Below are 27,520 nucleotides of genomic sequence, written 5' to 3'. Positions count from 1 at the left end.
CCGAAAGAAAATTTTTAATTTGCAATGAAAAACAAAAGTTTCTCTCTTCAGAGCTCTCTCCAGCAGCAGCACACGGGATTTATCGCCTCTCCTTTAACGCAGGACGCGTGTCTGCGGCTGGAAACTCTCCCGAACGCAAGTACCTGCTCTTCTCCTCCCTCACCGAGGAAACGGGGCGATTTGGTGGCAGAAATTCCGAGGAAAATACACTTTTGTTAGTCCAAAGAAACACAAATCGAGCACACCGAAGGGCTCCCCGGCCGTGCAGCGGGGCGGGCTTAGCAACGCACCAATCACCGCGCGGCTCCTCTCTAAAAATACGAGCATCTGACCCGCGCCAGCCCAATTGTGTTCGCCTGCTCCGCAGAGGACTCCGCTGCGATGTCGGAGACCGCTCCCGCCGCCGCCCCCGCTGCGCCCGCGCCCGGCGCTAAGGCCGCCGCCAAGAAGCCGAAGAAGGCGGCGGGCGGCGCCAAAGCCCGCAAGCCCGCGGGCCCCAGCGTCACCGAGCTGATCACCAAGGCCGTGTCCGCCTCCAAGGAGCGCAAGGGGCTCTCCCTCGCCGCGCTCAAGAAGGCGCTGGCCGCCGGCGGATACGATGTGGAGAAGAACAACAGCCGTATCAAGCTGGGACTCAAGAGCCTGGTCAACAAGGGCACCCTGGTGCAGACCAAGGGCACCGGCGCCTCGGGCTCTTTTCGGCTCAACAAGAAACCGGGTGAGGTGAAGGAGAAGGCTCCCAGGAAGCGAGCAACTGCAGCCAAGCCCAAGAAGCCGGCGGCCAAGAAGCCTGCCAGCGCCGCCAAAAAGCCCAAGAAGGCGGCGGCGGCGAAGAAGAGCCCCAAGAAAGCCAAGAAGCCGGCGGCTGCTGCCACCAAGAAAGCAGCGAAGAGCCCTAAGAAGGCCGCTAAGGCTGGCCGCCCCAAGAAGGCCACCAAGAGCCCGGCCAAGGCGAAGGCAGTGAAGCCCAAAGCTGCTAAGCCCAAGGCGGCCAAACCCAAGGCAGCCAAGGCAAAGAAGACGGCAGCCAAGAAGAAGTAAGTTATCCCAGCAGAGTCCTGCTCTACCTATTTTGATATCCAACGGCTCTTTTAAGAGCCACCCACACCTTCCCTAAAGGAGCTGAGGCACCGAGGTCGTCAGAAACCTCCGGCACGGATCCAGCAATTCGTAAGTCGTCAGAGGTCAATTGCCTTCTCCCCTCCGATTACCGAAACCTAACGAGCACGGTTTAACGCGGCGGCTTTAGGGAAGTGTAGACTTTGTATTTTTTTCGCCGAAGTAATTGGTTTGACAACCGTGAAGAAACGTTTTATAATGATTTGATAAAAATCGGGTGACACTTTTTTTAAGAATATATTTTGTAACAGATGTAATGGATTTCCCAGGCGCGAGCTACTACTGAGCCATGTCTAAATGTATCGTGTTGTTCCTCTTTAAGGTGTCTCCTTAAAAGCTTTTTGTGTATTAGGGGAAGACGGGAGATTGTTTTTTCTTACTGACGCGATAACAGCCCTGATCTCCCCCATCTCTTTTGTTCCTATTGAGACTGAAAGGCAGCTTCTGCTGTTGGAAAAGCCCGCCCTGGCCGAGGATTGGCCACGAGTAGCCCGGCCCGCTGCCCCTTCCCCCTCCCACCGCAGACCCCGCCTTGGGCCGGGCGCTTTCAGCCGCGTGGAAGAAAGGAACTGGCGTGGGGGAACGGAGTGGGAGGAGGGGGAAGGGGGGGGCGGTGACGGGGCTTCCCGGAACGCACTGGTTTCTTTTAGTGCGGTTTACGAACTGAAAGTGTAACGGCGCGTCCCGGGAGAAACTTCCCTTAGGAGAAAACACTTTGGCACGACTTTGTTAACGGAAGCATGGAAAGCATTGCTATCATTACCCAACGAACAATACTAATAATAAATATATTAAAAAAAAAAAAAAGAAAGCGAGGCTCGAGTAATTCCTACATCTGCACGGCTGTATTGTGGATTTCTGAGCTCTCCTGAGATGCAGTGGGTGGCTCTGAAAAGAGCCTTTGGATTATTCTCTCCAGACAGCGTCGCCTCGGCGGTGCTCACTTGGCCTTAGCCTTGTGGCTGTCGGTCTTCTTGGGAAGCAGCACAGCCTGGATGTTGGGCAGCACCCCGCCCTGCGCGATGGTGACCTTGCCCAGCAGCTTGTTGAGCTCCTCGTCGTTGCGGATGGCCAGACTGCAAGGTGCGCGGGATGATGCGGCGTCTTTCTTGTTGTCTGCGGGCCGCGTTGCCCGCCAGCCTCCAGGAATCTCGGCCGTCAGGTACTCCAGCACGGGCGCGCCAGGTACACCGCGGCGCCGGCGCCCACCGCTACCCGCGTTCGCGTAGTTGCCCTTGCGGCAAGCAGCCGTGCACGCGGCCACACGGGGAAACTGCAGCCCGGCCCGCGACGAGCGCGACTTGGCCTTTGGCGCGCGCGCTGGGCCGCCCCTGCTTGCCGCCCGGCCCGACATTGCGACTGACAACGCTGACAGCACACGGCAGAAACGCAGCACGAAAACGACCGGGCCCGGCTACGCGCTCGCTTTGGCTCCTCGACTCTGCTCTGATAGGCTGACGTCTGGTCCGCTCTGGGCAGCCAATGAGAGAGCGAATCGAATTTGAACCAATGAAAAAGAGTTCTAGGGAAGGAACGGCATGTTCTCGTGTTCTGACCAATGACAGAGTGCGAGAGGAATACTTCTCATTTGCATAACTGGGGCTATAAATAAATTGGCGCAGGACCGTTTCCATTCCATTCAGCTTTTCGTTCTCGTGTTGCTGGTATTAGCTCCGTGAGTCCGTTTTGCCGTTATGCCTGAGCCGGCCAAATCCGCGCCCGCCCCCAAGAAGGGCTCCAAGAAGGCGGTCGACCGAAGACCCAGAAGAAGGGCGACAAGAAGGGCGCAAGAGAGAGCCGCAAGGAGAGACTACTCGATCTACGTGTACAAAGGGTGCTGAAGCAGGCTGCAGTCGCCCGACACGGTGGCATTCTCGTCCCAAGGCCCATGGGCATCATGAACATCGTTCGTCAACGACATCTTCGCAGCGCTCGCACGGGGCGAGGCGTTCCGCGCCTTGAGCGCAACTACAAACAAGCGACCTCGCCTATCACGTCGCGGGAGATTCCAGACGGCCGTGCGGCTGCTGCTGCCCGGTGAGCTGGCCAAGCACGCGGTCTCGGAGGGCACCAAGGCGGTCACCAAGTACACCAGCTCCAAGTAAGCAGGTCCGTCTCGTACCTGTGTTGCTCGACCCAAAGGCTCTTTTCAGAGCCACCCACCTTGCCAGAGAAAGAGCTGTAATTCTATCAAAGACAGAAAAATAGCATAACTGTCAATGCAGCTTTCTACTTCACATCTGCAAATTTCTTTCTAGTAGTAACTTCTGTAAATACCTGCCAATTTTGTTCCAGCAAATACAAGGATTTTTGCTATCTGCAATACTTGTCTGATGTTTTCAAAATGACAATTTCGGGCTTTTTTTTTTTTCTAGCTGAGACTTTTTGTTCCTTCTCCTTTCTCGTTTGTGTTAAATCTCGTTTGCAATTTTACCGGTCATCACATCCCAATCGATGTCTCCGTTCGGGTTTTAAGAGATGTATTCAATACATATAGAACGTACAAAATAGCTTTTGTAGATCTTACGTTGCTGAAAGAGGCACTTTATCTTTCCCTGATCATTTTAACTCCAGTAGCAGCGTTTTAGCTGCTATATCGTCATCAGCCGCTTGAGGGTGTCTCAGTCCCAACTGCTAGAGTTGAAGCGAGGCTTGTATCCACGGAGCACCACAATGTAAAAGAATTCAGTTACAATTTACATTTACCAATAAGCTGTCACTGTAGCCTCAGCCTCCATATTTAAACAATATGTACGGAAGTTAATGAAATAGAAATCCTTTCTGACAGTTCAATCTTCTTCTCTATGTATCATTTTATTTTTTCCCAGTAACTTGCGCAGCTTGTTTTAAGACAATTTCCCCTTCTTAAATGCACAGTGAAGATGAATGTGATTTAGTAGCTACTTTGCCTTTCCATTTGTAGCTCAAACTACTGAGAACTACAAAAGTAACCACTGTAGGCTGACCTGTTAAAGCACACAGAATGACCTGGGGTGGAAGGGACCTCGAGGATCATGAGTCTCCAAATCACCCACCTAATTCCCTGCCACACGCAGGGCTACCAACCTCCACATTTAATACTAGACCAGGCTGCCCAGGGCCCCATCCAACCTGGCCTTGAACTCCTCCAGGGATGGGGCATCCACACCCTCTCTGGGCAACCTGTTCTATCACCTCATTGCTCTCATAGTAAGAAACTTCCCTGACAAACGACCTAAATATTTCCTCCTTCAACTTAAAACCATTTCCCCACGCTCTGCTGTTATCAGCATTTCCAAAGAGTTGACTCCCCTCCTGTTTATAGGCTCCCTTTAGGTACTGAGTTATCAGCCCTGAAGTCTTTCATCCAAGCCCCTGGTTTTCCAAATCCCCACCACATTCTTTGGTAATTAGACATTGCTACAAACGTAGAACTGAGCTGTTAATGCTGTCTCTCAAAATGTATTTGAATAACCCTCATTTCCAAGCATTATGTTGTGGCCTCAGCAACACTTGGTTTCATCAAGAACTGCAGAAATGCTGGACTCAAACTTTGCAGCACTGATTGCATATGGTGTTTCAGTACCGGTATAGAGATGGTCACTAAGCCTTTATTACTTTAGACACTGATTTATCAACATTATTTTCAACTTGAATACTGCTGTGGGAGGTCTCTGTTTTGATTTAAGACAACAACTGATGCTAGGATCCATCCTCCCTTCTCCCCATTCTCTTGCAGTTTCAAATTGCACTTTGAGATCTGCTCTTAAAGCATCTTAGAGCTGATTCAAACAGCTTTCATTTTCTGCACCTCTTTATACACTCAGTACTTAAAAAGATGATTAGACAAAGTATGTTTCAAGCTCTGATTTCTTAGGTAATATAATGTGGTGGGAGGGGGGGGAGAGGGGGGGAAACTAGAAAATATCTAGAAGCATTTATACCTTGAAAGTGGTGATGCTCTTGGAACCATTATCAGAAGCTATTACACTTAGTAATGTGTTATGTAAAATTCAGATTCAACCTTGTTAGCCTGAAGAAAAAGACAAAAGGTCTATTCTATCCCCCCAGCTCCAGACTGCACAAGCATTATCTCAGCCCTTCATCTATTTGCATTCTGGGTACTTCAGTTGTGAAGCTTTCACATGAACTGGGTCAGATGATCTTAAAGGTCCCTTCTAGCCTGAACCATTTTATGATTCTATGAAATTCCAGATAATCTTCCTCTCTTGAAGGCTGTTTCACAGTACATGCATTTCTTACTGGAATCCTAAAACTCATCAGCACAGGAGCTATCGATTACAATTGCTCCTCCCAATCTCATTACAATATTCCAGCATTGGCACAATCTCAGATGCTGCTGCACTGTGAACACTGCATTCCTGCCCAGACACATCATCAGATCTGACTGTAGCACCATCGCTGCTCCATCTCTCAGTGCTGAGATCCCAGTCACTACAATGACCGAAACCAAGTGCTGTCAGAAATGTTCTGTGCCTGCTTTTTTTAACCAGCAATAACAGCAGTAAGAATTAGGCTGAGCAAGAGCAGCAAAGATGATTTTACCTCAAAGGATGACAGATGTTCAGAATTAATGAAAACACCGCAAATATTAAATCACACGATTATGCCATCTGTTATATTCTTTAAAGTTCTTTACTACTAGATCCAAAGCAGGTTTCATTGTCTTCCATAACACGTTCCACTTTCCAGGAACCAGAGAGTGGAACAACATTCACATAAATCATCCTGGGAAATGCTATAAAGCACAGCCTTCAAAAAGACCACTGATACTGTATTTTGTGCACTGTCAGTGTCCGTCTCCAATATCTCTCTTCATTCACATGAAACACCCAGTAGGTTTACTTTTGTTTATATGAACACCTTTGTCACTTTATCAACTGATCACTTACACTGTGTTCTTTTCCTGTAGTGTGTTATCAGCCATAACGGATAGCAAAGTTAAAAGCCGTCATTGCCTTATTTTTCTTTTCTATGGTCTATTAGAGTCGAGCAGTATTGGAAAGACATTTCTTATCTGGATAAATACATACAGTACATTTTATATTTGTCAGTCAATTATGAGTTAAACAAAATTAAATTAAACCACACATCTATTCATTGCAAAAGTGAAATACAGCATCTGGGTGAACAAGTAACTCCTGCTCTGCTTGACTGACAACGCAGCACAAGAAGATTTGGATATTATAAATGGAATGACCAGTGCCAAGGATCTGATTAAGAAACTGAATGAAACAAACACACTTTTCTAACTATTTTATACTGCTTCCTGGTTGGTAGCTTTGTTTGAGTCAATATTTGCTCACCCACTTCTCAGCTCACATTATTTTCCAAGTCGACAGAGATTTATTATTAAACACAGTGCAGATTAGTCAAATTATTGCTTTGTTAGTTAAGCCACTCCCATCTTTATTTTCCAGTTTGATTACAAAATAGTATATCTGAAAGTGATTAGCATTATAAAAGTATAAAATAGTTGGGGGGGAAGGAGGGGAGGAGTTCCCCTGGGAAAGCCCTTCTCCCTGCCCAGCTCACACACAGAATGGAAGAAGAAACATGATAAGAAACAGCAATATCTAGTTCCCTCAAGACTGGGTCACAGAACCAGAGGCCTACAGAGCTGCAAAGCAACCTCTGGAACTCATCAAGTGCAGTCCATTTTATTTTATTATGTTTTAATATATATGTTGGTGACTGTAAATAACTTGTCATACTTGGTGGCCCGTCCTGATGCCATTCTCAGAGCGGTTTCAAAAATATTCATTGTTGCTCATGATGCTGACCTTTAACCAAAAAGTGAACTCCGCTTCCTTTTAACACAAATGCTCTGGTAGCAATTCTGCACATATACTCACTTTAAAACTAGAGAAAACAAGGAGTTTATATTTGAGAGGAGCAGCAGGACAGCTCAGAACTTATCACCAGCAGAACCCAGAACTGTTTGGATTACTGTGTCACGTGTAGATTTAAGTCTTAAAAGATTCTCAAAAAGTCCCAAAAAGGAAAGAAGCAAAAGCCATCGAGTTATAGTCAAACACTGGATTTCAGACAGAGCAGGAGAACCTGTGCTGCTGTTGTGCAGCATCAGAGATGTGAAGAAACACACAGCTTTCCCATGTCCACTGCACCCACTGCTCATTTGGCAGAAAGCAGCAGATTGTCTTGCAGTTGAGAGACAGCTTCTTCACATTTTGCCCTTGGGACACAGCAAGACTTTACTTTTTTAAGTCATTCTGCATATACACACAAGAAATGACATACTATAGAAATGATACATCTCCCTAAATAGGGCAGGTTCCTTATGCGTTCCCAACACATGACCACCCAACTCAGCATCATAACAAACACAGGCACCTGGGCTGAGCTGGCTTAGAGAGCTTTATTTGTTCACATCACTTTCATACTCAAACATCCAGGCTCTGCTGTTTGAAAGCGCAAATACAAATCCCCCAGGAGAAATGAAATCATCACGTGGGTGTCACACATGTTTAGTTCCTGCAGAAAATACACAGGTTGACATAAATGGAGTCCGACAGGATTAATTCATGCCATGTAAAGACTCATGGAAAAAATGATATGAAATGTGCTTCAAGTTCATACTTAGCAAACTTCGACTGCACATTATGAACTAAGAAAAAATAAGAGTAAAAAGTCAATAGATTAGGTAGCATATAAAGGACGAAAGAATCAATCTGAGAGATTCCCTCAAAAGACAGCCTCACAGAGGCAAACAGACCTACAGTAGCCGTTAGCTTAACTCAGCTAGGAACAAAAACCCGCGGCCAGCTCTGCCAGGAAGCAGCGCCCGGCGGAACTCCTCCGCCAGAGCGGAAACGGCCCGGAAAAAGACTTGAGAGCACTGCGCGGGGTTACTGCACCGCCCCCTCCGGCACTGCCCTGCAGTGAGAGCTGCGTGCGGCTTTATACCAGAGCCGGGGACTGTACACCAAACGGAAAACCAATATTAAACAGCTTACACAAGTACCATCAACGTTCACTGCAAAAATTCGAACTGTAATAAGTGTATCAACTCTTTTAAAGAAATCGTGGGTGGCTCTGAAAAGAGCCTTTTGTGCTTGTTTCTGGATTTAAGTCGAGCTCACTTGGCCTTAGCCTTGTGGCTGTCGGTCTTCTTGGGCAGCAGCACAGCCTGGATGTTGGGCAGCACCCCGCCCTGCGCGATGGTGACCTTGCCCACTTCCAGAGCATAAGAGCATGTGTAAATTTCTATCATAATGACAGAAAAATAGCATAACTGTCAATGTGCACGCTTTCTACCTTCATTCTGCAACTTCTTTCTAGTAGTAATCTTCTGTAAATTACTGCCAATTTTGTTCCAGCAAATACTCAAGGATTTTTGCTATCTGAATACTTGTCTGAATGTTTCAAATGACAATTTTCGGCTTTTTTTTTTTTCTAGCTGAGACTTTTGTTCCTTCTCCTCTTTTCTCGTTTGTGTTATAATCTCGTCTTGAATTTTTTTTACCGGTCCATCACATGCCTATCGATGCTCTCCGTTCGGGTTTTTAGAGATTGTATTCAAAACAGAATATCACTTATACAGCCCTACAAATTAGCTTTATGTAGATCTTACTGTTGCTGACAAGAGAGCACTTTATCTATTCCTCCTGATCGATTTTAACTCCAGTAGCAGCGTTTTAGTGCCACTATATCGTCATTCAGCCCGTTGGAGGGTGTCTCTCGTCCCATACCTGCTAGATTTTCGACAGCGAGAGGCGTATGTAATCCACGGCAAGCACACACGCTAAAAAGGAATCTCCAGTTTACAATTTCTACATTTACCAATGAGCACTGTCTCTAACTGTAGCCTCAGGCCTCTCCATATTTCAAACAATATGTTTACCGGAAGTGTAATGAATCAGAAATCCTTTTCTGACAAGTTACAAGTGACTTCTTCTCTATGTATTCATTTTATTTTTTTCAGTAACTTGCTCGCAGCTTGTTTTAAGACAATTCCCTTCTTAAATTGCCACTCAGATGAAGATGAATTTGTGATTTAGTTTAGCTCTCTTGCCTTTTCCATTTGTAGCTCAAACTCACTGAGAACTACAAACCATAAGTAACCACTGTAGGCTGACCTATGTTAAGCACTCTAGCAATTGACCTGGGTGGAAGGACTCGAGGATTTCATGAAGTTCTTCCAAATCACCCACCATATATTTCCCTGCCACACTGCTTAGGGCTACCAACCTTCCACATTTAATACTAGACCAGTGGCTGCACCAGGGCTCCCATCCAACCTGGCCTTGACTCTCCAGGGGATGGGCATCCACCCCTCTCTGGGCAACTGTTCTGGCATCAAACTCATTTGCTCTCATAGTAGAGAAACTTTCTCCTGACCAAACGATACCCTACATAGTTTCCTCCTCTCAACTTATTAGAAGCAATGATTGCTAGTTTTCGCCCACGATTTGCTGTTATCAGCATTTCCACAAGGAGTTGACTCCTCCTGGTGTGTATAGGCTTCCTTTATCGTGGGTACTGAGGTTATCATGGCCCTCGCAAGTGTCTTTTCACCTCAACGCCCTGGTTTTTCCAAATTCTCCCACCACATTCTTTGGTAATTAGAATTTGTTGAACAACAGTCAGCAACTGAGCTGTTATTGTGGTCTCTCTCAAAATGATATTTGAATAACCCTAATTTTCAAAGGCATTATCGTTTGTGGGCTCAGCAAATCACTTTGGTTTTCATTCAAGAACTCGCCAGAAACATGCTGGACTCAAACATTTGCAGCACTGATTGCATATGGTGTTTCAGTACCGTGATATTTTAGATGCATCTGGATCACTAAGCTCTTGTATTACTTTAGACACTATGGATCTCTGATTCAACTATTATTTTCACTTGAACTACTGCTCGTGGTGAGGTTTCTGTTTTGATTTATAGAACCAAACAATGATGCATAGGAATCAATTCTGCTTTCTCCCGATCTCTTCGCAGTTTCATATTGACTTGGTTGGATCTGCCTCTTTAAAGGCATCGTTAGAAGAGTTGATTCAAACAGCATCTTCAATTTTCTGACAACTTCCTTTATTACCACTCAGTACTTAAAGTATGATTGAGAACAAAGTATGTTTTCAAGTTCTGATTTCTTTAGGTTATATAATGGTGGTGGGAGGGTGGGGAGGAGGGGGTGGAATCTAGAAAAATATCTAGACAGGCATTTTATACCTTGAAGTGTAGGTGAATGGCTCTTCGGACCATTATTCAGAAGACTATTACAATTTAGTGAAATGTGGTTATGCAAAATTCAGATTCAACCTGTGTGTTACGCCCTGAAGGAAAAAGACAAAAGGTCCTATTCTATCCCCCTTCAAGCTCCAGACTGCACAAGCATTAATCTCTAGGCCCCTCTCATCTTCATTTTGCAAATTGCTGTGGTACTTCAGTTGTGAAAGCTATTCATCACATCACTGGGTAGATGATCTGAAAGGTCCGCTTTAGCCTGAACGCGAATTTTATGCATTCTACTGAAATTCCAGATAATCTTACCGCTTCTTGAAAGAGCTGTTTCACAGTACATCTGCCATTTCTTATGGAATCCTAAACTCATAGCAACAGGAGCTATCGATTTACAATATGCTATCTCGCCAATTCTCATTAACAATATTCCCGAGACATTGGGCAACAATCTTCGAGGACTGCTGCTGCACTGTGTAGACATCTGCCATTTCCTGTCCCAGACACATTCATTCAGATCTGACTGCTAGCGACCATCGCTGCTCCATCTCTCGCAGTGCTGATGATCCCAGTCACTAGCAATGACCTGAAAACCAACTGCTGTCGAGAAATTGGGTTCTTGGTGCTCTGGCTTTTTTTTAAACCGCAATAACAGCAGTTAGAATTTAGGTCTGAGGCACAGACAGAAAAGATGACTTTTACCTCAAAGTGATGACAGAAGTTCAGAATTTAATGATGAAACACACGCAAATATTAAATCACACGTCATTATGTCCATGCTGTTATTATATCTTTACAAAGTTCATTTTCACTAACTTAGATCCAAAGCAGGTTTTCATTGTCTTTCCCATAACACGTTCCACTTTCGCAGGAAACCATGAGAGCTCGGAACAATCATTTCACATTAAATCATCTGGAAAATTGCATATTAATCAGACGGCCGTGCGGCTGCTGCTGCCCGGTGAGCTGGCCAAGCACGCGGTCTCGGAGGGCACCAAGGCGGTCACCAAGTACACCAGCTCCAAGTAGAGTGGTCCCGAACCTCACTGAAAACCCAAAGGCTCTTTTAAGAGCCACCCACATCTGCAATGAAAGAGCTTTAATTACTGTGATTTACTGTTGAGTGTTTTCTCTTAGCTTAATGTATGTCTTTTAGTCTTATTTTCGGTGCGCTCTTTTGTTTTCAGCTTTTTTTTTTTTTTTTTTTTTTTTCTTTTTCCCCCAAGGGATGTAATCTGACGAGTCTCCGTGTTTCCTAAGCTTTTACTTTTTTAGTCTTGTTGTAAATCTTTTTTAAAGGGGAAAAAAAAAACCCGCCTTAATCGAAAAAGCTGGCCTGGAAGGTTGTTCTGCAGGTTAGATGTAGTGTTTTGTTGCTTCAGTAGCCTCGGACAGGTCAATGACGAGGCGTTTCAAATGTGCGTTTCACAGCAGGCACTGTAGCCGTGGTGGACGCTGTACAAGCGCGTTACGCTGCAGTCCGGCGGCTGTGTCACACTTCAGTGTATATTGCTGATCCTAATGCCGTTGTTCTTTGGCTAGAAAGGCGGAGCTCCGCTCTCTGATGTCACTGAGTGCCGGGTGGAATCCTTGGGGAGGAGGGGGGGGTTCTGCAGTGAAGTCTCCACAGTAGGCGGTGCTGAGGCTTAGGAGTCTCTTCGCGGTGCGGAGATGTTTTCTTAAGTGGTGCCTTTCAGAGCTGAAACATCCCAGCCCGCACACGGGGCTCGTTAGCCAGCAGGGGCTCTCCTCCCTCATCCATGTTTTTACACGCCCTCAGATTGCGCAGGGAAGTCTCTTGTCGCCTAATTAAGTAGTATATACAGTAGTTAGCGGTCGTTGATGTATTTATTTATTTGCGTGATCCTTAACTGTACCAGAACTGCTTCATAAGAGTTCATTATGGAGTTCAACAATAACAGTGTGAATGTCTGGATATGAGATGGTGCTAAGGTGTGAAAGCTCTTCCTTTCCTCAGTACTTTGACCACTGTCACCTGATACCTGGCAATAAATTCAGGGCCTTCAGCAGTTAATTCAAACTCCTCAGCAAACCAGCATTCTGTCTAGGGAAGGTTGTTATTCCTAGATAAGCAGGACATCTGGAGCCTGTAAGTAGTCCCTCAGTATTTCACAGTCTTTGAGGGCTACGCTGTACCTTTCTAGGGCTGATAACAAGGTTAAAGTGCTAATTAGAAACTTAGTCAACAGCCATGTTTTTTGTAAATAAGTTCCTGACCATATATGGGACCTGGGTTGTGTAACATGACATGCAACCTTTTGCCTGGATAACACTTTGCAGTGGGACCTCACAACACTAAAAGTGCCTTGCAAGGACCCCGTGTTTACATAGTGTGGGAATCAAATGTTGTTTCTGCATTTAGAACAAAATATGAATATATAAGTGAAGAAATTTGTAGTTATTAGGTAAAAATCAGTTACAAAGACTGCAGCTTCTGTCTGTCCAGCTATCTGAAATAAAACTATTTTTGGTGCTGGACAAATAGGGCCTGAGTGATAAAAGATCCAAAGAGGAGAAGTTAAAATAACAATATACCTGTATAAACTAGCAATAATGTATGTTTTAATGTTTTGTTGTACACATTGCAAAAATATACAAGTCGTGACATACCTAAGGATGTGCCTGAAGAGATATCGGGAAGGACTGGAATCACCCCCTCTCGGGCTCTTTGTTTAACAAAGACCTCTAGGAGAGAATGGAAGAAGCTTTGAAGGGAATCAACATATCAATACAATAAGAGTACCGAGACATCTTGCAAGCAAAAACAGCAGGATGGCGACTGACTGGCACAAGATAGCAAGTGAACTAACAAATTCCAGAATGTAATTAACAAATGCAAACCTCGGGTAAAACTGGAACCTGGAATACCCAACCAAAGGGGAGAGGGGAGGGGAAAACATATGGGAGAAAAGGTATAAAAACTGTAACATCATGTCCATAGGTGCGCTTCTGCCATCAGGGCGCCCGCCATTGCAATCACGAATAAAAACTGCTTTTATCAGAGATACCGTCCTGACCAAAAATTATTGAGGATATTTCCAACAATAGCATATGCGTAGCTTTAGATTTTAATATGTATATCAGTTCTTAGGGTAGGTGGGAAATTGTGTAGATATTTACATGTTAGAATGTATACGATATTTGCTTTTGCTCCTACACTTCATTGTGAGGAGCAGTGATCCTCTATGAACCTACTGCTGCTATAATGTAATGTCAACTTTCTAACCTGTTGTTTGGTTCAGCATGTTTCATACCCAGATTTTGCTGACAGCTTTTACTTATGAACAAACATTTTACCAATCAGCTTAACACTATTGCTTGCATATGATCCATATCCTTGGGTATATTATTATTACCATAATTATTATTGTTGAGGATAAGCAGAAATGTAAACCCTCTTCTCTCTGGGTTTCACAGATATTCAGTTGTGACTGTTCTGCCATTTGTCATCTACCAAATGTCCCTGGTAGACACTGGTATGTATTGCTTATTGACTGGGAAAGAAAGCTAAAGGAAAGAGATGGTGAGAGACAGGTGGAATTCTCACACCAGAAGGTTCAGTGAATAAATGCCAGGCAGTATAAACCAATTTTCCTTTGGGTGTTCCTTATAAAACTTCACCTGGTAGTCACAAACCCAAAGAAACAAAAACATACCAGTCACCGGGGTGTGCCTTTGTACGTATGTTGTGTTTATCGGGGGTGGAAATTTGAGAAGGAAGCTGAACTCTCTCCTCAGCAGGGAGCCTATCAACTTGATGTGAAAGGAAAAGGGAACTTAGTTCAAAGGAAAAATCACACCACTGAAAGCAGTGCTTCTAGCACCCTTTTGTTCTTGCAAAGCACAGCCTTCCTGCAGGAGCAGTACTTGTGTCAGAATAGGCTCTGTTCCCACAAGAGAAACGTCCCACAAAACTAGGCCCTTCTTCCTCCCTTTCGTGATATGCCCACAGCCGGGATAATACCAGAGCAGGTTCACCTTGAGCTGAATGAAGATGTCCTGTCGCTTACTTGGAGTGACACGCTTAAGGATTGCTGCTAAGATGAATGTTGACTGCTAAGTATCACAGATGCCATCAGAAGTGCCTTTCTGCCTGTTCTGTCTTTGCTTCCTCTTTCATCTATCCTGGCTCCCACCCACCCTCATCACTCTGATTGCACCTTCTGCTTATGTTTCCAGTAGTCTTATACACGCAGCACTCTCCCACTGCCTCTCCTCTTGGGAAAGGATCATTTGTTCCTTATGACACTTACAAGCAATGCTTGAAGTTATTGTTGTGTAACATCCACCTCCTCCCTGCCTCATCAAGCACCTGCTTCCTGTCTCTGGGTTGTAGTTCTGAGTTATAGCAACTCAGCCAAGAATTGTGCTGAACTTCATCGTATTAGGTCTAGAAAGACAGTGGCAGGTATTAAGAACCAGAGAAAACATTTTATCATTTCTTTGTCTGGCTGAACAAAGAGCAAATACCACTCTCCACATCCTGTTCCAATTGTCCATATGCACTCACATGGTGTAGATCTACAGCAATGAAAGGATGGACATAAGAGAGAGAGTGGCAGAAGTGTCATCGTGGTGTAAACTGATGATATCTTAAGGAGAGACCAAAATACCATGGGACATGTGAATCAAAGCTGAGCACCTCTGAGTACCTGCCTCAAGTACCCAAACATAACAAGATGGTTGGCATCATCCTGTCAGAAAATGGACATATTCTGCTGCAGCTGTCCAACTGGCAGGTAAGGCAGCCAGTAAGAAATCCAAAGCCATGTAAAGAGAAGGCATCAGATAAACTACTAACGCCCCACTGATCTTTCTGGTACCACTACCACAGTCTTCTCCTGAAATGCATAAGTTTCCCTACCCCAGAATATCTAGGAGGGACGCATGCATACCAGCTTTTCAGTGTCTCATCTCTAGTGCTGGCTTTGCAGTGTTCTGCTGTTCATCCATCACAGCCTACAAGGAGGAAGGGCAACTATGATGTCTTCTCCATCCTAAAGCACTGCAGCTGGTGGGACTCTTCCCATCTGTGCAACACTTCTTTCCAAGAATGATTATTTCCTAAGGTACTGGGCCTCTAAGTAGCAGCTCAACCACCTCACCTGTCCTCACTGCCAACAGGTGTAGGAGACCAAGCAGGACAGTTTGGTTCTCAACAAGGTGTGTTGATGCACAACTATCACTTCATATTTCACCCTGATATAATCCATACCACTTTGCCACAGCTACCAGGCAGAAGTCAGAGATAGCATATGGTTCTCATAGTCTTGAGGTGCAAATGAGAGCTTGGCCACATAGCATGGCACTTTTACTGAGACCATCTGTGGAGTGGACAAGCCAGGAAAGTCTTTCCTCTGAGCAGACCCATAGCTTCTGTTTGCATGGTGAGCAGCAGCAGTCCAGGCACAAGGTGCCAGGAGATCTCCAATGACACATGAATATGTGCTGCAGCAAATAAACCATCTTGTTAATGTGCCACTGGAAAGTGGCGTTTTACATAGAATCACAGGATCATTGAGGTTGGAAAAGACCTCTAAGATCAAGTTTGACCATCAGCCCTTTCATACTGTGCCCAGTAAGCCATGTCCCTACTAGAGCATGTGACTTAAGGGCAGGAAATAGAAATCTGTGTTTGAAGTTCTGTTCATGTTCACAAAAAATCCCGAACATTTGTCTGAATGCCCGTAAATATTCAGTATACTTCATCTCAGTGATACAGTGTGTTTCCATTCTATATTTCCTTCTGGTCTCCAAAGTGCTGCATGCATTTTTCAGACATGTCTACTGTGATCCTCCCAGCTTATTAAATGGGTAAGTGGAAAGAAAGAGTGATGAATGGATATTTTCTTTCTCCCTGAATCCACATTTCCTACTGGCAAAATCTCATTGTAGAAAAACATTAATTTACATATATAAATTTATCAATACAGTAATATTTTTGTGATGTATCCATATGATGTTGAAGCTTTAAATACTGAACATGAAACTTTATACTGACTGATGGATCTGGACTGACTCTTGGAATTACACGTTAGAAGAGTTTGGGAGCTTTTAAAAATGGAGTGGCCTGGAATGAAAAAAGAGCTACTGTCTTCTGCTTTGCATCAAATTAAAACTGAATATTTGAACTCAGAACACTTTTGCGAGAAGATAATTTTAGAACTAGTATACAAGTCTATATGGATGCTTCTGGCTAAACAATGGTAAATTTTCTACCTGCTGTCTACTATGCTTCTGGTGTCATGGTTTTGTAATTTTGTAATTTTGCTTTCAGTATTCCACATCATAACATCATGTAAAGCATGGATACTTTTATCGAATGTGCAGTCCACAGAAGAAGACTACATATCCCAGAGAACATCACAGTCAAGGATAAGTCATGGGACCAGGACGCTATATAATCTTGTTCCCAGGCTGGAGTGCCCTCCTTCATCTCTTGAACTTCTCGAGGAGTGGGAAGCGTTCCAGCCGTGTCGCCTAGAGTTCACAGTAGGCCTCTCGGTTTTCGGGGACTTTCTGTTTCATTCGATTTGTTAGCCTCAATTATATTATATTGTGTTATCTTGTATTTCGATATCATATTTAGTAAAATAAGTTTTTCCTCCTCAGATTGCCGCTGTTTTTATCCCATTTCCCTTTTCCCCCTCCTTTCCGGGCCCCGGGAGGGGGGGCCCACGGGTGGCTTCCCCTGTCACGGGCATAGGTAAATCTAAGTAACCCGTTACAATCTGGCTATGATTTCCTTACAGAAGGATACTACTGATGTATGTGGGAATTTAAAAAATCTATGAACACTAAAAACCTCTAACAGTAAGGAGGAATCCTATACTGGAGACAGATCTGTAAGCAGTAATAACTCTTCCCAAGTAAGAAATAGATTTTTTTTTTCTCTTTCATGTAACAGTGTGTTATTATTTAGAACACCATCAAAAATCCATTTTCAAATAACTGCCTCTTCCCATGACCAGAAAAGGTCCCACAGAGTCGAGCAGATTTGCATTGTCATGAGTGACTTTGTGAATGCATTCATATTCGTTGTTGTTGTTGTTTATCTGGATCACAGAGAAGTCGGAATTAACCTAATAGAATCACGCATGAGAAGTGTGAATGAAATACAACACTGGTAGAGACGGTAGATCTAAATAACCTAGTCTCCTTCTCTTGTTGTTACATTCTCATATGTGATGCTATGTTGTTTGTCTTATGTAGGCAAAAGCCACTCTGGGATGCAACAGCATCTCTTGCTGGTTTCTCACACTTTAATTGTAGCCAAGTCATGGTAAATCAGTACTGCTGGCAAAATCCTTAAACTGTCTTCACTGTTGCCATAACTTCACAAGAGTTTGTGTGGTGCTGTATTACAACAGGAAAAGCAGAAAAAAACCCAAATGATTTCATTTGCATAACAGGAAACAATCCCTCAGGTCTCCTGTCCTTTCCCACATTGTACTGCATATTTCTGAACAAGTAACTCCACTATCCAACCCATCCCAAGAAAATCATTTTATACATATTCAATTTATATGATATCACAAAATCCTTCCTTGGTAAAAGGAAATCCTTCTTTCCCATACCGCCCCTCCCCTCCCCCCCCCCAATACATTCCCCATGGTTGTTTTGATCTGCCACCAACAGCTCATCCATGAGCTCATCTCTGACTGTATGTGTGTGTGCATTGTGCCACTCTCTGACCTTCTACCAGGGGAAGAGAAATGTGTGACAGTAGGAATGATCAAAGCTCTGTCCCAGAAATCTGAATGAGCCAAGAGAAGAATTGTCCAAAAGTTGCCATGGCTTTATTTCTTTGTTTAGGCAGTTTCTTCAGTGACTTACAAAAGGTTAAAAAATGAAACCAGGACCAGCGCTGAGGGCAAGGAGACACGATGCTGTACTTGTAAGTTATGCCCACTCATGTGAGGCTCCAGAGTACAAAATAACCAACCACTGCATCCTGTTCTCTCACAGTCCTTGTGCTTATGGTCTCTCCTGCAATAGCATTTAATAACTGGAAGGCAAAGTCAGCTCTGTTTTCTATTTTCATCAGGATCTCACAGCTTCTCATCAGAACCCACATGGATACTGTTTCTACATGTCTCACCAGAGAAAAAAAATATGTGCTGTAAGATGGGAGACTGTAGCTCTGCTTTACATATTCAATGCTGTGTTTCATGTTTTCCTGAAATACAGGATTTTAATAGTCTATATATAAAATGAATGTATATAAAATGAAGTATAGGGGACAAAGCAACAGAAACAGATCTCTCAGTATGAGCTGGACAGTATTAAGGCTCACAATACTAATTTTGGCTTTAGAGCTCCAGATATCAGCTTGTAGGGTATAGTAGTGCTGAGAAGGAGAGGAAACAGCAAATAAATGTAAATGAAATGTATTTATCATATTTACAAAGTTAGCAAATTCTGTGCCTTACTAAAGTTTAACTTATAAATGTACAATCAAATGCCAAATAAAGTTTTCCCAGGTTATATGAGAGCAATTTTTACCTGGGGAAAAGAAAAAAAATCGAAGTAATTATTATGAGAAGTATTAATCAGTTGTATAATAGCATTTCCTCTTTAGCATTGCCTTCAATTTCCCATTCTAGTTTACCTTGGCAGTGCTGAGGAGAGAATTGTTTGATGACCCACTGGATTTATATTATAAAATACATTACACATATTTATATTAAAGAACTCCCTGCAGCTTAACCTGCAGTTCTTTCCATGCGGAAAACAAGCACACCAGACCTTGATTATTTTTGGCTCAGCTGTTGTGTTTGACTGACAATATGCCCTCAACTATAAAAATAATCACAAGAATAAACAGTTTATCTTAAAATGTGAACAGAGGGATGAATTTATTTGCCTACTTTGGATATTCAAATAATTCTTTTGGGAGGAAGAAATGGAAATACAATTATCTGAAATGTCAATACAAAGATGTAGAAAGCTGAAGGAAGCAGAGGAAGAACATCTGTATGAACTTATAAGAGGTTGATTTTGCTGGCTAATAAAACAGACCTGGCATTCATTTAACTATTTCTGGTGAAAGACACCTTCTTTCTTCCCTTTTTATAAGCTCTGTGCAAAGCCATATAGGGCACTATGTCCAAAGGTTTTGTTATTTTTAAGAGTTGAAACCGTACTAACGGGAAGCAGCTTCTAACCCAGCTGAAGAGCTCGGAGGAGATTTTGTGTTACTTGCTTCTTTTCATAGCTAATTTAAGCAAAGAAAATGACTCGAAAATCTCCCCACTTTGCACTACATCGATAAAAAACCGTCTCAGGAACACGAATCCGCTGCCCATGTGGGGATGCCGTCAGAAACGTATTTGCAACATAGAAGTAAAAATAAAAATCTTACTGTCCAACTCTTCACACAATCGTCAAACTCAGATATTACAGTCCTGTATAAACATCATTTTCCGTCTGAGACAAAAGACACTCAAAAGGACAAAACTGCCCACTGTGCCCAACACCGGGGCTAAGAAACGGGGAGCCGCGATCACCAATTTTTAACAAAATAACACTTTTTTGAGCAAGAAGAAACACAAGCCGAGATGCAGCGCACCGGGAGGAGGGGCGGGGAGGACTCCGCAACGCACCAATCAGCGCCCGCTGCGCTGCTATAAATAGGGGCGCCTCTGCAGCAACGAGTGGTTCACATCGCCTAACTCCGACATGTCTGAGATAGCGCCGGCTCCGGCTCCCGTTGCTGAGGCTGCGCCCGCGGCCGCCCCGGCTCCGGCTAAGGCCGCCGCCAAGAAGCCGAAGAAGGCGGCGGGCGGCGCCAAAGCCCGCAAGCCCGCGGGCCCCAGCGTCACCGAGCTGATCACCAAGGCCGTGTCCGCCTCCAAGGAGCGCAAGGGGCTCTCCCTCGCCGCGCTCAAGAAGGCGCTGGCCGCCGGCGGCTACGATGTGGAGAAGAACAACAGCCGCATCAAGCTGGGGCTCAAGAGCCTCGTCAACAAAGGCACTTTGGTGCAGACCAAGGGCACCGGTGCCTCGGGCTCGTTCCGCCTCAGCAAGAAGCCGGGTGAGGTAAAGGAGAAGGCTCCCAGGAAGAAGACAGCGGCAGCCAAGCCCAAGAAGCCGGCGGCTAAGAAACCTGCGGCTGCTGCCAAGAAGCCCAAGAAGGCAGTGGCAGTGAAGAAGAGCCCCAAGAGAGTCAAGAAGCCGGCGGCTGCTGCCACCAAGAAGGCAGGAAAGAGCCCCAAGAAGGTGACTAAGGCTGCCAAGCCCAAGAAGGCAGTGGCTGCCAAGAGCCCGGCCAAGGCGAAAGCAGTGAAGCCCAAAACTGCTAAGCCCAAGGCGGCCAAACCCAAGGCAGCCAAGGCGAAGAAGGCGGCACCCAAGAAGAAGTAAACTCCTGTGGTAGAAAACTGTTCACCCGCTTCTAAATCCAACGGCTCTTTTAAGAGCCACCCAAGATTTCCCAAAAAGAGCTGAAAGCACATTTTTAATTGAGTGGAAAAAATAATGGTGCTTTTTGACTTTGTTGTGTAAGCATAACAAATACATCCTGAATAAATTCAAAGCCTTACAATAGCATCCAGAAAAGCAAGAAATATTTGCTGTCATGTAGATAGTGGTTCAGTCCTAAACAATCACTTCAGGATTGTTTAAGTAGGGGTTTAAGTCTGTTTTTGTTGTTAATGAATGCTGGATAATGTAGCAGGTACTTTGTAATCACGAGTGATTACAGGAAAGGGGAGAACAGTCACATGCAGGAAAAAAGTGATAATGTACTACTAAGGAGAATGTATAAATGAATAGACAAAAGAAAACAGAATGTGCTAAAAAAGATATATTATATTGAACTTGAAAAACACCTATTAATAAATTACCACTCCACCAAAATTTAAGTTATTAAAGACACTCACAAATTTGTATATTAAGTAAAAGTAATTCAGCTCTTTTTCAAAAGCTGTGGGTGGCTCTGAAAAGAGCCTTTTGTGTTTGTTTCGGGAATCGTTCTAAGTCGAGCTCACTTGGCCTTGGCCTTGTGGCTGTCGGTCTTCTTGGGCAGCAGCACAGCCTGGATGTTGGGCAGCACCCCGCCCTGCGCGATGGTGACCTTGCCCAGCAGCTTGTTGAGCTCCTCGTCGTTGCGGATGGCCAGCTGCAGGTGGCGCGGGATGATGCGCGTCTTCTTGTTGTCGCGGGCCGCGTTGCCCGCCAGCTCCAGGATCTCGGCCGTCAGGTACTCCAGCACGGCCGCCAGGTACACCGGGGCGCCGGCGCCCACCCGCTCCGCGTAGTTACCTTTTCGCAGCAGCCGATGCACGCGGCCAACAGGGAACTGCAGCCCGGCCCGCGACGAGCGCGACTTGGCCTTGGCGCGCGCCTTCCCGCCCTGCTTGCCGCGGCCCGACATCGTAGAAATGCAGCTCACCAAAAAACACGGGAGAGTGCTGAAGGGCTCTCAGGCCGCGCCCGCCGGCTTATATTCAGTTCGGGCGGACCGGAGGCGCGTTTTCTGATAGGCTGTTCGGGAGTCGTACTGCATGCAGCCAATGAGAGAGCGAATCGAATTTGATCCAATGGTAGAACTCGTACTGCCGTGACGTCACAAATCCGAACTTCCAGCCAATGGCCGTGCTGCGCTGAGGAGCTGCTGCTTTGCATAGCGCCGCTATAAAAGCGGCTCCCAGCGGCATCTGCTTCATTTCGTTCTCTGGAAGCGTTGTTGTTTAGCGTTTGTTCTGTGCTCCACTTTGATAATCATGCCTGAGCCGGCCAAGTCTGCTCCCGCCCCCAAGAAGGGCTCCAAGAAGGCGGTCACCAAGACCCAGAAGAAGGGTGATAAGAAAAGACGAAAGACTAGAAAAGAGAGCTACTCAATCTACGTGTACAAGGTGCTGAAGCAGGTGCACCCCGACACGGGCATCTCGTCCAAGGCCATGGGCATCATGAACTCGTTCGTCAACGACATCTTCGAGCGCATCGCCGGCGAGGCGTCGCGCCTGGCGCACTACAACAAGCGCTCGACCATCACGTCGCGGGAGATCCAGACGGCCGTGCGGCTGCTGCTGCCCGGTGAGCTGGCCAAGCACGCGGTCTCGGAGGGCACCAAGGCGGTCACCAAGTACACCAGCTCCAAGTAGAGTGGTCCTGAACCTCACTGAAAACCCAAAGGCTCTTTTCAGAGCCACCCACACTTTCAGTAAAAGAGCTAAAATACTAAGAAGTTTTAACTCCTGTGTATTCTCTGAAATGTAGCAAAAGTCGTTTAAGTGATACTATCTTTCCAGAGCTGTACGTTGTATCTATTTGAAGTAAACTGTTTCCTACATGCCAAAGAGCACATTCCCCTCTTCACACTTTATTTGAAAAGTCCAGTTTCTCAGGGCTGCCAATTTTTTTTTTTTTTTTTTTTTTTGTGTGTGTGTCAGTTCATAAGGTGCGTTGTGTGTTCTGGGATAAGTGATTGCTTTGTCTGCCCCCAGCCACTCTATTCCCTTCTGCCCTAATATTCTCTATTCCGGAGGCGCTCTATTGAAAAGCCGCATGGATACCGGAATGCTGAATCACAGACGCTACGTGATGGTGTGTTTATAAGAATGGAAAAGCTCCATTTTCATTGGCATTTCAACGGACGGCATCACGTACGTTGAGCATTCTTTTAAGCAAAATGGAAAACAAAGTATGTCTCACTGTAGCCCCGAGCACGCTGTCCCCCACAGCCCCAGTCCTCAGTTCTTCCCACCGCCACGCGTTGCAGGTCCAGGGAGAAATGGGACGAGAAGCGCAGAAGCCGAGGCGAAGCGGACCTGAGAGAGGACTGCACGGCGGTCCCCGGCCAAGGAATGGGGCGGGGCCTGGTCGCTGGTGAGCTAGGCGGCTCTGAGTGCGTCTCCTGTTCTCGGAGGGAGCAAAACCTTACCGAGGGCGGATGGCGGAGTCGGGAAGCAGTCCGGCAACGTTCGCACTGCGCGAAGCGGAGGCTGCGACCCACGCCTGGGCGGTGCTGCCGCGGCCCTGAGTCGATAAGCGATTCCTCCGGAGCAGCGAATACGGAGGTTTCGGTAGCTTGGCTTCTGGTGGGGGGAGCGGGCACTCGTGCAGTAGGGAGAATCTGAGGCTAGGGCAGAGTGACTGCTATACCACCGTCACGGTCTACGCCACTATTCGTGGGGGCGGCACTCCGATTTCTCTTTAAGCAGCGGTGGAGCCGGCAGCGAAAAAGCCGTCCGTGTTGGGCTGGCTGGCTCAGCGGTGAGAAGATCAGGCGGATTGGACGAGTCGGGAGGGGGAAGGGCTGGGCGGCTCTAGCTACCAAAGGGGCGGGGCGGGGGGCAGCGCTCCCGCCTGCCAAGCGCGGGCTTTTCGAATGGCCGTCTCGGCCAATGACAGACCTCCTCCCGAGAACGTCCAATCGGCAGCGAGCGTGCGGCTATAAATACCAGCTCCGAAGAACGTTTGCTGTACAGTCGTTGAGAGTAAGAGCTCGGTTGTTGGGTTCTCTGCGATGGCGCGTACAAAGCAGACGGCGCGTAAGTCGACAGGCGGGAAGGCGCCCCGCAAGCAGCTGGCCACCAAGGCGGCCCGCAAGAGCGCGCCGGCCACGGGCGGCGTCAAGAAGCCGCACCGCTACCGGCCCGGCACGGTGGCGCTGCGCGAGATCCGGCGCTACCAGAAGTCCACGGAGCTGCTGATCCGCAAGCTGCCCTTCCAGCGCCTGTGCGCGAGACGCGCAGGACTTCAAGACCGACCTGCGCTTCCAGAGCTCGGCCGTCATGGCGCTCGCAGGAGGCCAGCGAGGCCTACCTGGGTGGGCTCTTCGAGGACACCAACCTGTGCGCCATCCACGCCAAGCGCGTCACCATCATGCCCAAGGACATCCAGCTTGCCCGACGCATCCGCGGGGGAGAGGCATAAGCAGAACTAAAACTCGAAAGTTGGTTTTAATCTTGTTCTTTAATCACCCCAAAGGCTCTTTTAAGAGCCACTCCATGCACAACAAAACGAGCTGTAACACTGCAATGCAACAGAAAAAGTCTTAAATTTATCTATGTTATCTGTTATGCTTATATACAGGCAAAGAGCAGAAAATAATGTCAATATACTAAGTATGCACAGGGTCACTTGCAGAGCGGCATCTGCTTTAGTTCTTCCTTTAAAGAAATTCATCCGGGTATGGAAGTGGTGCTGCAGTGCTACATGGAAGGCGACCTAGAGCAGTTAACGCTTAGAGGAGCCGTCCCAACTGTCCCACCCCTCGGCTCGCTCTGACGCGAATGCTCAACACCCGCTTTTCTTTCTCCCTCTCCCTCCATCTCTGCTGTTCTCAGTCCCTCGGCAGCTGCAGTGCTGCTTCCAAAAAGGCACAAATCACGACGAACAGAAGAGAGGAACTAGGAAGAAGGTCTACGCAGACACAACCTCACTGAGTGACTGCCCCACATTCTTCCTCAGCACACTCGCCGTCTCTGGTCATTACACATCTTGCTCCCGCCCATCCTACTCGCCATTTGGCTGCCCTGCAAAGACAGGGCGGGGCAACAGCGCCATCGCCATTGGTCGACGAGATTTCGGTACGCCAATTGGGCCGCTCCGGGTCCGTGTCAACGTTTGCAACCTTATCAGGAGCCGGAGGCGCGAAAACGGGGAAGGATATAAAGGCGCGCGGGAGAGTGGCCGGGTTAGGTGCTGCCTATTTCTGGCGTCCTTTGTTAGTTTTTTACATTTGAGAGATTACATCAGCCCATGGTCGGCGTCGCGGCAAGGCACGGCGGGAAGGACGCGCGCCAAGGCCAAGTTCGCGCTCGTCGCGGGCCGGGCTGCAGTTCCCCCGTGGGCCCGCGTGCACCGGCATGCTTGGCAAGGGCAAACCTACGCGGAGCGTCCATTCCAGTCGTGACGCCTCTACGCCGACAGTTCTCGCCGGGGTCAGTAAATCCTCGGTCGAGACGCATTCCTCCCGACTGGTAAACAAAAGAAACGTGCGATGAGCCTGGACAGGCCGAGTACTGCGATGATTCTTCTCTTAGACACAAGCGCCACTCAGAAAGCGCCAGCTTTCTTGCAGCGACGGATGAGGCGGCCGCTGGACAACCCATATCGCCAGCTGCAGTCAAGCAGCTCGCGTGAGACAGTCCGCTGCGGCCCAAGCCCATCCCGACAAGTCTGATCTGCCAGTTTCGGATATGCCGCGAGAGCAGACGGCGAGAGATGTTCTAAAGCACCATCACACACAAGTACTGCTGCGAGGGTCAAGTACACCTCAAGTGCAGAGGCCTCACCAGAGCTCACTTAAGAGGATCTGTGGCCACTATGTAAATAGAAGAGATTGCTCTATAAGTGCGCAGCAGACCTATATCAATTCAAAACACACCTCACGAATGGGCTGTCCATGCGCTCTACAAGTCATCCGCACGGACCTGTCTAACAGCTCGTGACAATCCTGAACATGGGCTGTGACTAAAAAAGCGCAGGACCATACTCCTTAAGAGCGTCAGCTGTTGATCTGTACGTTAGCAGACAACGAATTCCTGAAAACAAAACAGCACGACAGAACAGCTATAGTAGGGCTCTTATCCCCAGAGCCCATGACCCCTCTTTCATCTTTTATATACAAATAACTACGCTCTGAGTAGAATACGCCCGTACTGAGTCATTTTCGAAGTGCGAGTCTCGTATGTCGTTAGTGCGCTTCATGTTAACTGCGAATTGTCTGCTATTGAGCATGGAGTATAGTAGAGCGCGCGCGCGATAACAGGCGATGGGAGAACAACATGTCACTTGCCCGCATACTACGGAGGGACGTACCGCCTACACCAGCGGGTCTGGGCGAGTGTCTCTCTGCTTAGCGCGCTGGATGTCGTCGAAGCGTGCGCCAGTATCGCGACCGGAGACAGAGGTCGCCGTCCACTGCTCTGCGAACTGTCTAGTCTGTCTTCGTGCACTTCGAGGCTGCTCCAAGCCGCGCAGCATCACCTACACCAAACCACCGCGTGATGTTAACCATATACAGTCAAATGCATCTGCTCAGGAGAGAGGGCCTGCCTGCATGCGCAACCCAGGACTCATCATCCCCTACCTTACGAGAGAACCAGACGTGCAGCGTCGAGACAGCGGTGTTCGTGTACGGTCAGTGAGAACGACCAGTCAGCGCGGTGTGTGTACCTTGTGACCCATTCTGTACGTGTAACGTAAACAGTGTTCGAATTAAGTATGCCCAGTGACAAGACTCGCGAGTTGCAAATACCAGTGAAACATGTGATTATGGACAGATTCCAGAACCTCTCAGGAACACCAAGCCTGACTGCACTCATACTGAGCAGGAACTTCCCTTGCTGCAAACACAGATGGAGGCCTCTTGTTCTCCTGCTGCACACAACTTTTCAAAGGAAGACTGAAGTGTCTCAATTTTGCTGCAACAAATCTTTTATTTTTTATTTTTAAAGCCTTCAGAAGGCTTCTGGAAATGGTCCCAACTCCTTCTTACGAGGGATTTACTACTAAATCATACACCAGTCTGAGGTTCGTACTTCTAATCCCCCCCTCCAGCCCAAACAAAAACCATGGGAGGATCCGTGAGCTCACACGTCACCTGTCTGAGTCTGCTGACAGCTTGGAATGATATTTGCATACCATGAATGGTCTGACTGATTTCAAGGTCTTGCTAAATTTGAGAACAATTTAAGTGCCTGTGCGCTGATTATGTACAACTAACCTGTTCACACCTCTGAGGTGACTAAAACCACAATGATTCTGTATTTACATGGATATAAAATAATACTAATAAATCTACAAACCACTGATTTCCTTCCTGATGCTTTTATACAATGATGCTAAACTTTGGTAATGCCAAAACAAGAGAGTAACAATCAAAATAAATTATAATAATCAACTATACATAAAGCATTCTGGATTCAAATATCTCACTTGCTTTAGCAACACTCACTGTAAGAATTTCCTTCTTCCTCTTCCCTTTTTGTGCTTAATCTGGAAGATCTTTTAAGTAAAACATTGATATGATTCCTATGCTACTATGTGTTCTGCCATTCTTTACTCTTTTGTTTCAGTTTCTCATCCACACCTCGAGGAAGTGCAGGATCACTAATCACCCGCCAGCTTTTCCATCCCGTCGTGAGAACAGGTAGAAATAAGACAATCACATGATGCGGAACAAGGTCGGTACATCACTCGACGCGGGATGCTGCCTGCAAGATC

At 46.5% G+C, this 27,520-nt stretch overlaps 3 protein-coding genes and 3 pseudogenes across 4 annotated transcripts; 4 read left to right on the top strand and 2 right to left on the bottom strand.

The window, feature by feature from the left end:
- Positions 1 to 334: 334 nt before the first annotated feature.
- Positions 335 to 21,207, top strand: LOC107312577 (histone H1.01). 2 transcript variants are annotated; one of them, XM_015860133.2, is made up of 2 exons: positions 338 to 435; positions 20,096 to 21,207. In XM_015860133.2, the coding sequence occupies exons 1-2, from the start codon at positions 382 to 384 to the stop codon at positions 20,705 to 20,707; spliced, it is 666 nt and encodes a 221-aa protein (XP_015715619.1). In that variant the 5' UTR covers positions 338 to 381; the 3' UTR covers positions 20,708 to 21,207. The 2 variants fall into 2 exon arrangements, with proteins under 2 accessions (XP_032300153.1, XP_015715619.1); XM_032444262.1 differs by lacking the exon at positions 20,096 to 21,207 and having other exon boundaries at positions 335 to 1,886.
- On the bottom strand, positions 1,943 to 2,785 carry LOC107312599 (annotated as a pseudogene).
- Positions 2,786 to 3,737, top strand: LOC116653353 (annotated as a pseudogene).
- Positions 8,109 to 21,763, bottom strand: LOC107312618 (histone H2A-IV). The gene is made up of 2 exons (XM_032444307.1): positions 21,420 to 21,763; positions 8,109 to 8,308 (listed from the first exon to the last, which is right to left on the bottom strand). Exons 1-2 carry the CDS (start codon positions 21,717 to 21,719, stop codon positions 8,219 to 8,221), a joined length of 390 nt encoding a protein of 129 aa, XP_032300198.1. The 5' UTR covers positions 21,720 to 21,763; the 3' UTR covers positions 8,109 to 8,218.
- A 148-nt stretch (positions 21,764 to 21,911) lies between these two features.
- Positions 21,912 to 22,532, top strand: LOC107312630 (histone H2B 8). The gene has a single exon (XM_015860249.2). It carries the CDS (start codon positions 22,069 to 22,071, stop codon positions 22,447 to 22,449), a length of 381 nt encoding a protein of 126 aa, XP_015715735.1. The 5' UTR covers positions 21,912 to 22,068; the 3' UTR covers positions 22,450 to 22,532.
- A 1,230-nt stretch (positions 22,533 to 23,762) lies between these two features.
- On the top strand, positions 23,763 to 24,662 carry LOC107312612 (annotated as a pseudogene).
- Positions 24,663 to 27,520: the final 2,858 nt, after the last annotated feature.

This window comes from Coturnix japonica, chromosome 1 (genome assembly GCF_001577835.2).
Source record: "Coturnix japonica isolate 7356 chromosome 1, Coturnix japonica 2.1, whole genome shotgun sequence".
Lineage (NCBI taxonomy): Eukaryota > Metazoa > Chordata > Aves > Galliformes > Phasianidae > Coturnix > Coturnix japonica.
The sequence above is the reverse complement of the archived record's forward strand: the minus strand, read 5'-3'. Positions and strand labels throughout refer to the sequence as shown.